The sequence below is a fragment of the Muntiacus reevesi genome, chromosome 3 (genome assembly GCF_963930625.1).
Source record: "Muntiacus reevesi chromosome 3, mMunRee1.1, whole genome shotgun sequence".
Taxonomy (NCBI): domain Eukaryota; kingdom Metazoa; phylum Chordata; class Mammalia; order Artiodactyla; family Cervidae; genus Muntiacus; species Muntiacus reevesi.
This window is the reverse complement of record NC_089251.1, coordinates 19907648-19922563: the sequence shown is the minus strand read 5'-3', so window position 1 is coordinate 19922563 and position 14916 is coordinate 19907648. Positions and strand designations below refer to the sequence as shown.

At 49.6% G+C, this 14916-nt stretch overlaps 1 protein-coding gene across 1 annotated transcript in view; it reads right to left on the bottom strand.

The window, feature by feature from the left end:
* Window positions 1-14829, bottom strand: part of LPIN1 (lipin 1) — a 125399-nt gene extending 110570 nt beyond the window's left edge. The window contains exon 1 of the mRNA XM_065928598.1: window positions 14714-14829. Coding sequence (XP_065784670.1) covers window positions 14714-14794 — 81 coding nt within the window. The 5' untranslated portion in view covers window positions 14795-14829. The remainder of the gene's footprint in view (window positions 1-14713) is intronic.
* Between the last annotated feature and the right edge of the window lie 87 nt (window positions 14830-14916).

The window sequence follows — 14916 nt, the reverse complement described above, 5'->3', positions numbered from 1 at the left end:
TGTCCTTCACCATCTCCAAGAGCTTGCTCAAACTCAGGTCCACTGAGTCAGTGATGCCCCCAACCATCTCATCCTCTGTCACCCCCTTCTCCTCCTGCCCTCAATCTCTCTGTATCGTGGGGCTTATCAAAGGGTACAGAAGATAGACCTGGTAGTGGCAGGGAAATTTAAACAGAAACTTTGAACTTAGCATTGCTCTTTCTTCTATTTGTATCAAAGGCAAACATCTGGAGAAGAGCATTTTAAATGAGTTTCTTCCTGTGGTTGTCCTCTGGGATACAAAGTGGGCAGCACCAGAGCCCTAAGTGTCTCAGAGGAAAGGAGAGGAGGGATATGGGAGAAGAAAAGGATGTGGGGGCCCTTGCAGGGCACGGAATGTGTGCTAAGCACTCTACAAATGCAGTGATTCAGGATCTAAACCTGCTCGCTCATCAGAAATGACTGGAAAAGTCACTCACATTCTTTATTCCAGGCCCCACTCTAACCTATTGAATCAAACTCTCTAGTGGGAGCTTCGCAAAGCTCCCAGGTCATTCTGGTAGGTGGGAAGTATGCATTACATCATTTACCCTCTCACAGTAGCCCATTTTACAGATGAGGCCATTCAAGTGCAGAGGGACTTTCTGAAGTCACAATGTCAGTAAGTGCCAGAGCCAAAGCAAGCAGAAGGAAGTGGGACCCACCTTTCCAGTGGCATTTTTATAGGAAGTCCTGGTTTTTGTTCAGTTGCTAAGTCATGTCCGACTCTGTGACTCCATGGACTATAGCCTATCAGGCCCCTCTGTCCAGTGGGATTTCCCAGGCAAGAATATTGGAGTGGGCTGTCATTTCCTCCTCCCAACACAGAGATCAACCCTGAGTCTCCTGCATTGGCAGGCAGGTTCTTTATCTCTAGTGCCACCTGGGAAGCCCAAGACAGATATACTAAGACTCAAAAAGTCCATTGTGTAACTGATAGAAAAGGCCTAGCCTTCAGTAGTTATTAAGTAACTCTGAATGCTTTGATCTTAGAAAACAGTAAGAGATATTTAAATCTAGAATAAGACCAGGGGCCATTATACATTGTACTGGTCAGATAAAACTTAAAGAAGGACACTGACAAAATAGACTCCTTCTGAAGAGTACAAGTGGGTGTCAACAGAAGCAGAAATCACATCTCATCTCACAACAAAGAGTAAATGGAAGAAGTCAAGCATATCTGGAGAAGAACAGATGAAAGAGGGTCATAAACACTGTCTGCATGCCTGGTAAAGAGACATAGACACTAAAAAAGTGTATGTAATATAAACAATATATAAAATGTTATATATAATATTCATAACCATTATAAATCATATATTTATTATGCTTAAATCTATATATTAATACACAAACATATTTGATGTTTTTGAACTATGTTCTTGGAGAAGACTCTTGAGAGTCCCTTGGACTGCAAGAAGATCAAACCAGTCAATCCTAAAGGAACTCAATCCTGAATGTTCACTGGAAAGACTTATGCTGAAGCTCCAATACTTTGGCCACCTGATGCAAAGAACTGACTCATTAGAAAAGACCTTGAAACTGGGAAGATTGAAGGCAGGAGGAGAAGGGGACAACAGAGGATGAGATGGTTGGAGGGCATCACCTACTCGATGGACATGAGTTAGAGCAAGCTCCAAGAGTCAGTGATGGACAGGGAAGTCTGGCACCAAGAGTCAGACATGACTGAGCAACTGAACTGAACTGATATTTGTGTATATGTTTGTATATAATCTTGTGAGGCTGAACCCCACAGATTGTGAGTCTATATTATTCAGAAACTCTGTGAGTCTGATAACCAGGACTGGGAATGACCACAAGACTCCCACAAGACTAGCTGTGAGTGTAAGACTACATTACATGACAGTCAGCAAGGTCCCCTCTCAACCAACATTTGAGAATCCCATACATCATGAAGTGTTCTCTCATCCAGAAAATTTCCAAGGGCAGGACCCACAGGGAACATGTCTTTCTTGTTCCCCGCCACCACCCCTATATCATCCTAGGAAGAGGCACTGGTACCAGGGTCAGTTGGAAAATGACTGTCATTCAAGTGAGATGGTCGCTACTGGAAAAGCAAATCTCTAACCCTGAGTTTCAGGGCTGAGCAGAGATGCGCAGCTGGGAGACTGGCTCCCATGAAAGCCAGAGCTCAGTCCTGTGAAAGCTTCCAAAGTAAAATAGGAAGGCAGCATTTCCAGGGGAGAGAATAGATCTTAGCAGCAGGAGACTAGCACAGAAATAATCATTTCACTCCTGGTTGTGAGACCTCAGCCCAATTAAGTAATGTCTCTCAGTACCTCTGTGTATAAACTGAGGCTAATAATCTACCCACGTGGTTCTTATGACGCTCCAATACTTCGGCCACCTGAGGCGAAGAGCTGACTCACTGGAAAAGACCCTGATGCTGGGAAAGATTGCAGGAGGAGAAGGGGGCAACAGAGGATGAGATGGTTGGATGGCATCACCGGTTCAACGAACATGGACTTGGGCGAATTCCAGGAGATACTGAAGGACAGGGAGGCCCGGCGGATTGCAGCCCATGCGGGGGTCACAAAGAGTCAGACACAGCGACTGAATAGCAACAACAATGGTTTTTTTTTTTTCAACAATGGTTTTTAAGAAGATTGATGACAAAAAGAAAATGCTTTATTAGGTGCCTAGCATACAGAAAGCACTCAATAAACAACACCAACAATAATAAACCTAGACATTTGTCATTTTTAAAGCACTTTAAATTATTTATCCATAAATTGCAAATAACTGTGTTTCGAAAAATACTATTCTACAAGGTAGCGGCTCAGAGTGAAGCCTGTAAGACTCACTGTTCTTTCTCTTTCCATCTGGTAACATTTCACCCACTGGGCATTGCTAACTGGATAAAAGCCATAAACTTGATCCCATCTTGCTTCACCTTTCACTGTGAAGTGTCCATCAAGGGGCTATTAATAAACACAGCTTCTGCCCATGTCAGATCAGGGGAAGATATTAGCTAGCCCAAGTCCCCATTTCCTTTATCTTGAACTATTTGAAGTTCAAATCAGCTCAGATAAAAATAATTCACTCAAGAATTTCAACAAAACTCTCTGATTGTTGGCTGGAAGGCTTTATGTATTGATTCAGTTTTCATTTGCCCTTACTTGTAGGAGGAGAGGACATGGTCCCTATCCAGCTGTGCCCTGTCCTGGGTCCCGCTGTCACAGCGCCCTCTAGAGGGCATTTCTGGCTCAGGACACCAGACCCTGAATGACAGCAGTTAGGATACCCAATATTCTTGGGGTGCCCTGGTGGCTCAGACGTTAAAGATTCCACCTGCAATGTGGGAGATCCGGGTTCAATCCCTGGGTTGGGAAGATGACCTGAAGGAGGGCATGGCAACCCACCACAGTACTCTTGCCTGGAGAATCCCATGGACAGAGGAGCCTGGTGGGCTACAGTCCATCGGGTCCTGGTCTAGAATCACATATCTTAACAGCTGATCCAGTGTTTTTCATTAAACATCTATTGCTAAAATGGAGTCAAGAGACAGTGGAAAAGGGAATCAGATGTAGGTTTTAATACCGGCTCTGAAGTAACTTTATTGACTACGCCAAAGCCTTCGACTGTGTGGACCACAATAAACTGTGGAAAATTCTGAAAGAGATGGGAATACTAGACCCCCTGACCTGCCTCTTGAGAAACCTGTATGCAGGTCAGGAAGCAACAGTTAGAACTGGACATGGAACAACAGACTGGTTCCAAATAGGAAAAGGAGTACGTCAAGGCTGTATATTGTCACCCTGCTTATTTAACTTCTATGCAGAGTACATCCTGAGAAACGCTTGGCTGGAAGAAGCACAAGCTGGAATCAAGATTGCCGGGAGAAATATCAATAACTTCAGATATGCAGATGACACCACCCTTATGGCAGAAAGTGAAGAGGAACTAAAAAGCCTCTTGATGAAAGAGAAAGAGGAGAGTGAAAAAGTTGGCTTAAAGCTCAACATTCAGAAAACTAAGATCATGGCATCCAGTCCCATCACTTCATGGGAAATAGATGGGGAGACAGTGGAAACAGTGTCAGACTTTATTTTGGGGGGCTCCAAAATCACAGCAGATGGTGATTGCAGCCATGAAATTAAAAGACCCTTACTCCTTGGAAGGAAAGTTATGACCAACCTAGACAGCATATTTAGAAGCAGAGACATTACTTTGCCAACAAAGGTCCATCTGGTCAAGGCTATGGTTTTTCCAGTGTCAAGTATGGATGTGAGAGTTGGACTGTGAGCACCGAAAAATTGATGCTTTTGAACTATGGTGTTGGAGAAGACTCTTGAGAGTCCCTTGGACTGCAAGGAGATCCAACCAGTCCATCCTAAAGGAGATCAGTCCTGGGTGTTCATTGGAAGGACTGATGCTGAAGCTGAAACTCCAATACTTTGGCCACCTCATGCAAAGAGTTGACTCACTGGAAAAGACCCTGAGGCTGGGAGGGGTTGGGGGCAGGAGGAGAAGGGGACGACAGAGGATGAGATGGCTGGATGGCATCACCGACTCGATGGGCATGAGTTTGAGTAAACTCCGGGAGTTGGTGATGGACAGGGAGGCCTGGCGTGCTGCGATTCATGGGGTTGCAAAGAGTCGGACACGACTGAGCGACTGAACTGAACTGCTGTAACTACATGAGTGACTCTGGGCAACTGGCTTTCTCTCTGTTAGAGGAGCCTGGTGGGCTACAGTCCATGGGATCACAAAGAGTCGGATGTGACTAAGCTCAGCACAGAAAGTGATGCGCTTTTACAGGGTAAAGGAGGAACACACAGGACCCAATGGACATAACAGGAAGGAAACAGCTTCCTCCAGCCCTGGCCAACAGACAGGCTCAGCCCACCAATCTGAAGTCCGGAGACTGTCACTCTGTTTTGCTCCCCAAAAAATTCCAGTCTGTGGTTCCCAGATGGTCAACTTGGATGGGCCACAGGAGGCTGCCTCCTCCTCCGGGGGGGTTCAAGCTGTGTTGCATGGAGCCCTGGGTGACTAAGGAGAGAGAGACGGCAGGGGTCGGGGCTTGGCAGGAGGTGGTGGATGTGGGAGCTTGCGAGGGGAGGGTGCCAAGAGTAGCATTTCACAAGTTGTCCCATTTTTACTTCATTTACAAGGAAGAGTCTGCTGACATTGTCACCGATAGCAAGAGTTCTACATCTGGGACAGCAGGTGCTGCAAATTGTGGTCAGGCCCAGCTCTGGAGCCACGGCCGGCACACAGTGCCCCTCTGGGCAGAGGGAAGAAAGAGCACCCTCGGGATGGACGGCTTTCAGGGAGGAGCCCCTTCTTCCTGACCATCCCAGCACCCTCTGCCCTCGAGCCCAGCAGGGTTGGTGAGGAGGGGGCAGGGTGGCTTTCTGCCCCAGGTGACCCCTGGGCCAGCACTCTGTGCGGACCGCAAACTTACACAGCAGTCCTGCCACACCCTCACTCCACAAAGGCGCCTGATGAGGGTTGATGATAGTGAGCTAAGCTCCTCCGAGTGGGCACTCCTGTGCCTGCAGCTGTCATCAGTAGACAGCCCTATGGGGGAGGAATCATAGCTCCAGGGTGACAGCAGGCCTGCTCAAAGCCACACCGAGAGCCTAGATCTGAAACGTCCTTCAAATTCTGCGTTGCTCTCCTACTGAGACAGAGTCTCGCTCTCTTCATTCATCTAAAAATAAATCCTTCCAAGTTTCAGAGGAATTTGAAATTTGCTGCCTCCCCTTGCTGTCCCTGCTGTAAGGGATGTCCATTCTTCAGCCCCTCCCCCTAGGCTATAGACCCACTGGCCAGGAATATCACATTTCCATAACATCCTGCTTTCCCATCCATCCTGCTTTAAAAAAAAATAATAAGGTCTTTTTATTCCAAATTTTTGTTTATTATTTGCTTATATTCTTTAACAAATTCAAAAAGGATCTCAAGTAGCTTAGCGAAAAAACTCAAGCAATCAAACTGTTTGCAAATAGAACAAAAGCCATGACATAGAGCAGAATTTAGAATGATGGGAGGAAGTAGACAGAATTACTGCTGACATCCAGGCTCAGATAATCCTGCTCTCGGGGACTCAACACAGCCCAGGCCCAGGGCAGCCAGGGCAGAGGAGGAAGATGGAAAACAGGCTCTTGTCCGACAGGACTCACATTGATTCATCACTTTAGACAACATTCCAACCATGCAACCTGTGAGGAATGGATTTATAACACTTCACACAGGGCAGACCACAACAGAAGAAGGTGTCTGACCCACCGGAGCCTCGGGGGCAGGCATCTTCTAAATGACTCACAGGGGATGGGTGTGACCTTTCCAGTGAGCCTATGTGCTGCTCACAGAGCCGCAGGGGTGACCATGCACCCCACTCCTGTACCTTTAAACCAGGCCTGCTTACCCACAAAACACACCACACAGTCTCTGTCCAGAAGCCAACATCCGCCAACCTCAGGCATTCCAGAATAACTCACCTGGGCCAGACCCTCTGGCACCACCCTTTCCTACCAGCCTTTCATTTTCCCAGTCTTTCCAGCCTGACATTCTGGTCTTCGCCTCCCATTTCTCACTTGAGCTTAACTACGGAGCCATCTCTAAATTGTTTCTGCCCACCGCTCCCCCCATTCTCTGGCTCCTCCCTCTCCAAGGGCTTCCCACCTGTTCAGGGCAGGACTGTGGAGCATCACCCAGTAAGTGCTAGAAGTGGGGTCAGGGAGCCTCAGTGTGTAAATGAAGATGAAACCAGGCAAAAGCTTGCCATTGAGTGATAAAGACCTGGGGGTGCTCACTTTGTCATTTCATTCATTCTCTGTTCCTTCTAGAAACGCCAAGCACTTGCTATGTGCCAGGGACCAGTCTCAGAACAACTACGACAAGTCTATTCCAAACAGAAGTGGGGGGCTTAGAAGTTCCAAACAGAAGTGGGGGTTTAGGAAGGAAGCATCACTCCCAGCTGGAGTTTCCAGGCAGAGGCTGCACTTGGGCCAGCCCTTGAAGGAAAAGTGGATGACTGACAGTGGCAATCCCTCCCCCACATTCTCTACTAATCGAGCGTAAACTGAATGAAGAAATACGGTTGGATAAGCATAGACACCAGGAGGAAGCTGAAGGGATGAGAAGCTGAGAGAAAGGGAACAAAGGAAATATCTGGAAAAAGACACAAGGCTAAGTGTACTCCAAATTCAAATGGGAAGAGAAGTTCAAGGTGGTGTCTGAATTTACCTATGTTTCCTGCATGGAAGGAACTGTAGCCTTAAATCTATAGTCATGCCTAGAAAACATGTCCTTTGACAGGTTCAGCCTCCCCTTCTGTAAATTGGGGAGTTGCAGGCTTCCCTGCTGGTTCAGGGTCGAAGAATCCACCTGCAGTGCAGGAGACACAGGTTCCATCTGTCCAGGGGGTTTATAATTTCCCTGGTTCTTTCTCGCTGCAGCAAAAATTTGAAGTGACAGATGGACAGACCAGTGTTACAGCTCAGTTTTATTTGGCAAGCAAAGGAACATACATCCTCTCGGCGTGAGGGTGGGCCAACCCAAAAGACACGAAGAGAAGAAAGCCCGTGGCAGTTAAGTTTTGGCTCCTCTTTTTATGTTTTTTTTCCTCCCCCTGAGCCTGCCTTATGAAAATTGGGCAAGCCAAGAAGGTTGTTTGCTTCACCTGAGGGTCTCACTCCGGTCCTCGGACCTTCCATTGTTCTATTTTCATGGGCTTTTCCCCTTCTTTGTCTTTTAGCCACCACTATTTTGGACTCCTTTTTTTCTGTTCTAACTACCTAACACATCCCTGGTCCAGGGGGATCCCACACGCTGAGAAGCGACTAAGTTCATGTGTCACAACTGAGCCTGTGCTCCATAAGAGAAGCCACCGCAGTGAGAACACGCACAATTAGAGTATCCCTGCTTGCTGCAACTCGAGAAAAGCCCCAAACAAAGAGCCACCACAGCCATAAATAAATACATTTTTTTTAAATGAAGGGTTGCACCAGATATGGGATTCTTAAACACTGTGATTCAGGGACTGAAATTACATTTCTAGCCTCGACCTCCTCCTTGATTCCAGCATTGACCTCCGACTCCAGAAGCTTCTCAGGACTGATCTCCTTTAGGATGGACTGGTTTGACCTCCTTGTAGTCCAAGGGACTCTCAAGAGTCTTTTCCAACACCACAATTCAAAAGCATCAATTCTTCAGCATTCAGCCTTCTTTATGGTCCAACTCTCACATCACATACATGACTACTGGAAAAACCATAGCTTTGACTAGACAGACCTTTGTTTGCAAAGTAATGGCCTTCAACCTCAGTGGGGCCTGGACACCCACCAAGCTTTGGATTCCAGAATATCTGGCTCTAGGTGAGTGATCACACCATTGAGGTTATCTGGGTCATGAAGATCTTTTTTTATAGTTCTTCTGTGTATTCTTGCCACCTGTTCTTAATATTTTTTGCTTTGGTTAGGTCCATACCATTTCTGTCCTTTATTGTGCCCATCTTTGCATGAAATGTTCGCTTGATATCTCTAATTTTCTAAAAGGAGATCTCTAATTTTTCCCATCCTATTGTTCTCCTCGATTTCTTTGCTTGATCACTAAGGAGGGCACAGACTTCCTGGCCCCAAGCTCTACAGAGATGAGAAGGCGGGGGCGGGGCCTCCCCGTCCAACCTCCACCAAGGTTCTCTGAGCCTCTCTGATCCTCAGGCTCTTCACCTTTACCACTGGGACTGATAAACCACCTTTGTTAGCTTATCATGAGGGTAAATGGGGTGAGGTTTGAGAGTCTTAGCAGCTGCATGAAGTATATAGTAGAAGAAGCTACTATAAGAAAGTTGTCCTATAAGAAAAGGACAACTCACTGGAAAATTCAGTGTGAGCTGTAAGGCTGTGAACCACAGGCTGGTTTCACACTGGTTCTCACTGCTCTGGGGCTGGCCCTGGATCCGTACTGGCTTCTGGAGGTGGAACTCTACCTTTTGGCTGCATCAGGAATGATCCTGACTTGAGAAAGCACATCTGGGCAGGAGGCGGGGGTTGAGCAGAGGGCTTGGTGGGTGTCCAGGCCCTGCTGAGGTTGAAGGTCACTGGCAGGTTTGAGGAATAACAAAGACTCCAGTGTGGCTGGGCTAAGACCACAAGGGGAAGAATAGGAGTTTGTGTCAGAAAGCAAGGGAGGGGTGGGATCTGACCAGGCATCATCAAGGAATTGGCCTTGACTCTGACTGAGACAGGAAGTCCTGGGGGCACAGGGGGCAGTGCAGGAGCAGGGGACCAGTTGGGAGGTCATTGTATTAATCCCACAAGAGAGGTGAAGGTGGTTTGGACCAGGGTGGTTGCAGTGGAGAGGGCGAGAAGCTTCTGGAGAAGATGACGAAGGATAGGGAAGCCTAGCATGCTGCAGTCCATGATGTCCAAAGAGTCAGACAAAACTGAAGGACTGAACAACCAACTCAGCTTAATCTATTTAATATTTAATCTATTCCCTTAGCTTTTCTGCTAACACACCAAGGCATGGTGTCTGCAAGGAACAACATCCTCAGGGAAGCGGACCACACAGTTTCTGCCTCCTGCACTAACGTTAGACCCTAATCTTTGTGTGAAACACAGTACTGCCATGCAAAGTCCTCCAACCCCCTCTAGCCCTGACCGGAGGAGATGACTAGGACCCTTAAGTGACTGTGAGAAAAGGCCTTTGGAAACAAGCTGTGGGTGAGGGGATGGCTCCAAAGCCAAATGCAGGTATGACCTTACAGATGTGTACCAGGTAGGGTGATCACTCCATTTCAGAGCAAAAGGGGGTGCTGCAATATTACTTCAAGGCAAAAGGTATAAATCCAGCTGACCCAGACATGTAACACAACTGTGTTAGTAGCTCTGGGCAACACCAAGATGGAGACACTCTGGCTGCCCTCGGGGCTCACAGCCCAACAGGAGAGAAGAGGTTATATATAAGGAAAACAGAACAGACAGAAAGGGAAGGTGGCAGCAAGAGTCGGAGTTTAAAAGCACGGTGCAGAATGTAATCCAACAACAGTTTCCTGCAAGGAGTTTAATCACAAACAAACTTAATGAGGAATTCAGATTTGACCCAGTAATCACTGACGTTGCACCACTGATTTTCTGTGTTCATTCTGTTTCTGTCCCTAGTAAAACTCCCATTGACCACTTGTCTGTGATCTGGCGGGGTGGTGGTTTTCCTGTTTTTCTGTTTGTAGGCACTCTGTAGTGGCAGAGTACCACCTCCAGGGGGAGCTCCAGACCTCCCCCTCGACCTCACAGGAAGCAGGAGTCTGGTGGGTGGGCCCAGGGCGCTGTGCTTCCCATGAGGGGGACGTGCGGGGACTGCTTCCTGGTTTCTTTCTCTGCCCATCTCCCCATCACTCAACCAGGGAGCCAGTAGTTTCAGGCTGACCCCAGGCAGTAGCCTCTTGGGGTCCTGCCTGGATCAGGTGGGCAGACAGGTGTCTCAAGTTGGGTGGGCCTCTGGGAAGAGGTGGACGCTGTCCCTGAGTCTGTCCTTACATGCCCCCAGCACTTTCAGGGGTGCTGGCCCTAAGGGTCCCTAAGGAAAGGGGTCTTAGAGGCTATGACCTGGCTTCTGCCCAGGCTTCTGGTCAGCTTTGCCAACGGAGTTTAGTGGCAGACATGTGCTCTGGGAAGTTGGGGCCCGAAGTCCAGCCCCTTGCCAAGTCTCAGGGGCTGGAGACGGCAGGAAGGGTCTGAGGTCCTGATGTTCATTCCCTGGAGACCCAGCTAACATAATGGGCTCAGTGCCTCCGAGGAGAGGCACTTGCTGGGCAACACATGATGGTGGTAGGTGAGGACAGAGCCAAGAGCAGGAAGCTCTTGAGAGGCCTTGCATGCCGAGCCAAAAGGTCTGCACAAAGTCTCACTCTGAATTGTCCATAATAGGGGAAGTGGGGCTCTGATTTTGTGCATTATCTCTTTACCGTACTGAGATCAATGGTCCAAATGCAAATGATTTTCTCTTCACTGGTATTTACAACCCAACTTGTAACAAGCTATTTTTTTCCCCCAGGTTTACTAACGATAGCTCATTTACCAAGCACTTGGTGCTGAAGCTCTGATACTTTGGCCACCTGATGCGAACAGCCAACTCCTTGGAAAAAGACTCTGATGCTGGGAAAGATTGCAGGCAGAAGAAGAGGGCGGCAAAGGATGAGATGGTTGGATGGCATCACCGATTCAATGGACATGAAACAGGGTGAACTCCAGGAGATGATGAGGGACAGGGAGGCCTGGTGTGCTTCAGTCCATGGGGTTGCAAAGAGTCGGACACAACTTCGCAAGTGAACAACAACGAGCAACCAAGTCCCTGTGATTATTATATTATTAGGTATTGTTAAGTCCCATTTTACAAATAAGAAAACTTAGGCTCCAGTTAATCAAACTTACAAGTGGTAAAACTAAGCTTGAGCCCAGGCCCTGTGTGGCCCTGGATTCACACCGAGTCCCACATATTTGGCCTGTGACTGTTTGCTTTCTCTCACAGACTGGGGACCTGACCGAGATGAATATCACCACGCACGCCCCAACTCAAGAGACATAAAATCCCAAACAGCTTGAAGAACTGAACTTGCAGACTTAGCTTTAGGAGAACACCCTGTTCTCGCAAAGCCCAGCTGTCACTCAGGCTGAACCCTTGGCCTAGAAGTCTCTGCCCGCCACTCCTCCCCCTATGTGTTCTGTTTATTGAAATCCTACCCTCCTCCCAAGCCCTGGCTCCGATGCCAGCTTCACAAAGACGCCTTCCCCAGCCCTGCCAGTAGGAATTCCTCCTGATCTGTGTCCACAGGAACTTGGCAGCTGGCAGACGCACCCACTCACACTCCACCCTGACCTCCTGCGAGTGGGGACCAGGTCTCACCCATCACTGTGCCCCACGGGGCTCTGCACACGCTCAGAGCCTGGACATCAAGCTCACAGCCTCTGGGAAGGGACGTGGCCTGTGTTCAGGGAGCTGTTGCCAACTTAACAGGTGCCTCCCAGGGCTCTCGGCATGGCCAGCTGCCCTTTCCTGGCTCCAGGAATGAAAGTGCCCCACGATGGCTGAGCCATTCTTACCCTCCCCAGAAGCAGCCAGCTCAGCCCGGGCTTCTGGCCACGGCAGCTGCGGTTCCCACCTCTCCTGCCCTGCTTGGCCAGCTCTCTTGCAGCCTCCTCCGAAGCTTTCCTGCATGGCAGGCAGTCCATCTGGGCGTCCACCTCGATTTCCTGCTTTGTGTTCCAGTCCAGCTTTGCTGAAGCCTCACTCAGGACCTGGCCTCTGTCCTCCCAGAGCTGGACCCAGCCCCCAAAGTAGAAGGAGGCCAGCGCTCTCCCTGGAGCCCCGTTAGACTCCCGGGGTCCCTGCCCGGCAGCCACCCTTCAGCTCAGCAGTTCAGATTCTCCTGGATGTGGGCACCAGCGGGAGCCAAGCCCAAGTTCCTGGGCCCATTTAAACCCTGCACCCAGGGGTGGACAGTCTGCAGGGCCAGCGCAGCAGCTCAAACTGTCCCCCATCACCCTCTCCTGCCATGGACACCGGCCTCCGCCAGGACGACAGTCACAGATGTCACACAGCAAGGGGTCCAGGCCACAGTGGACAGCCAGAGGGCTTTGGGGATTTTAGAATGGAGCAAACAGGGCAGTGAAGGGGTTGAAATGAAAAAAGAACTAGAGACTTTGAAATCCTTTCTTGGCTTAATTATAATGAGCCTCCAGGAAAACACAGGGCGACCTCAGTTGACAAAGTTCCCAGGCGACCTCCCAAGCGGGTGAAATGATTGGCATTTTATTATCTTATTAATATTTGCACTCCGCTGTAGAATCTAAACCTTTTCTAATACACATAATTTTATAACCAGGAAAAATTGCTAATAATCCAAAGATAAAAGCAGAAAACAGACATTGTCAGAGCTTCCTTGGATCACAGCATCCTCAGGTGCGGGTAATGATGGCAGGGCTGGGCTACCACCCTGCCTCCATCTCCCCCACCCTCTCCCATCCCCGAGCCACTTGTCGGGCAACATCAAAACCTCAGTTTCCCCATTGTCAGATGGGAATGACATTTGACAGCCTGGGGAAACTGGATGAGAGAGATAGGCTGTACAAGAGAGATGCCACGATGATAAGACCTGTGTCCCAGGGCCAAGGAGACTCAGTCCCGGAGTGGACGTGGGAGAGCTTTCCGAGAGCTCAGTGCTGCCCACCTGGGAGAAGAAGGGGGCACTTCTCAGGGCTGCTCTGTTCAAGAGAGACATTCCAGGAATGGAAAACAAGACACAACCATCTTAATCTCCGACGAACCACAAAATCATCTGTTAAGCTAGAGTGTGAGTGCCGTCGATGTACAGAGCACTGCGGGGGACTGCTCCCATTCCTGCCCTCCGCCTGCAGAGGGAGGCTCACTGTGCAGCCGCCTCTTTGAGCATCTGTCTGCCCAGGAAACACCGGCCCAAAGGGCCAAGTGGCAAAGGGTGGGAGCAGAATCCAGAGGCCCTTTCTCGGGCTCCCCCTGCCCCCCGCATCTCCGCCTGAGTACCAATAGCAAGGTCCCCTGTCCCTGCAGGGAAAGGAGCTGCCCTGAGTGTGGACGTGACTGAAGTGACAATGACAGGGGCTTCGGGGAACCAGGGGCAGCCGGGAGGCTGTGTCTGCTCCATGCACACCACACACCTCACCCTCTCCCCACAGGTGAGATGGACCCCAAGCTCTCTCTGTTTCCAGGGCATATGGAACCCTCCAGGATCAGACCAGCCTCTGCAGCTAGGGGCCAGACCAGGAGTGTCAAAGGTGTCCTAGACATTTGGGGCCGGGGAGTGATACACTGGTGGTTTCCCTGATGGCTTAGTTGTAAAGAATCCGCCTGCAATGCAGGAGACCAGGATTCGATCCCTGGTTCGTGAAGATCTCCTGGAGGAGGAAATGGCAACCCACTCCAGTATTCTTGCCTGGAGCATCCCCATGGACAGAGGAGCTGGGCAGGCTACAGTCCATGGGGTCGCAAAGAGCCAGACACAATTTTGCGACTAAACCACTACCATTAACACATTATGTTCACTGTGGCCAAACCCCCAGCCTTTGGAAGAAATAGCCAAGCCCAAACTCTAGTCCAGCCTCCATCTTTGGTCCCCACTTCCACTTGGGGTTATCTGAACACCCTCTACTCTTGATTTTGAGGCTTCACACAAACATAACTACCTTTGAAGAAAGCCTGGACATCTAGGATGAGATATAGAAAACGCAGACGGTGCAATCTCTGGCTTTGGAGTCCAGGGGCGCCCGCAGCACACACATCACACCCGCTGACACAACCGTGCCCAAATGCCTGTGTTGATCCCGTAACTTCAACCCTCGGGGCCTCCCCTCCTTGCCCGCATGCAAACACAGAAGCCGGCAAGCATTCCCTGCACAGGGCCTGTTGAGCAGGAGTCCTCAAATAACTCTCTGTCTTGGGGATTAAAGCAGTCACTATTACTCTCCATCCAAGGCAAAGAAAAACGACTTGACTTCTCGAGTCAGTTCTAAACCCTCTTCCATAAATGCAGCCTCCATCCCAGGAGCCCCTGGGGAGTGGCTGGTCCCATCACTTCTTTGGAAAAATGTGGACGCACCGATCCTCTACAAGACCCACAGGGCCCACCTGCACTCCTCAGCCAGGCAGGGAGTGAGGGGTTTGCATGTGGCCATGCCCTGGCCCTTACCCACGACCAAGGTGAGTCCGGGCGGCTCTTTGCCTGTGGGGGTTCCCAGGTGGGGTCACAGGCGTGGTCCTGCTCCTCCATGGCTGGGCGCAGGGGACTCCAGTGGCCTCCCCACCCAGCACCCAGAGAACGGTGTCTGCGGAGGCTAATTTCAGGAGCTGGGAGGCTGGCCCAGCGACACTGAGCCCAGAGCAGGCAGCTTC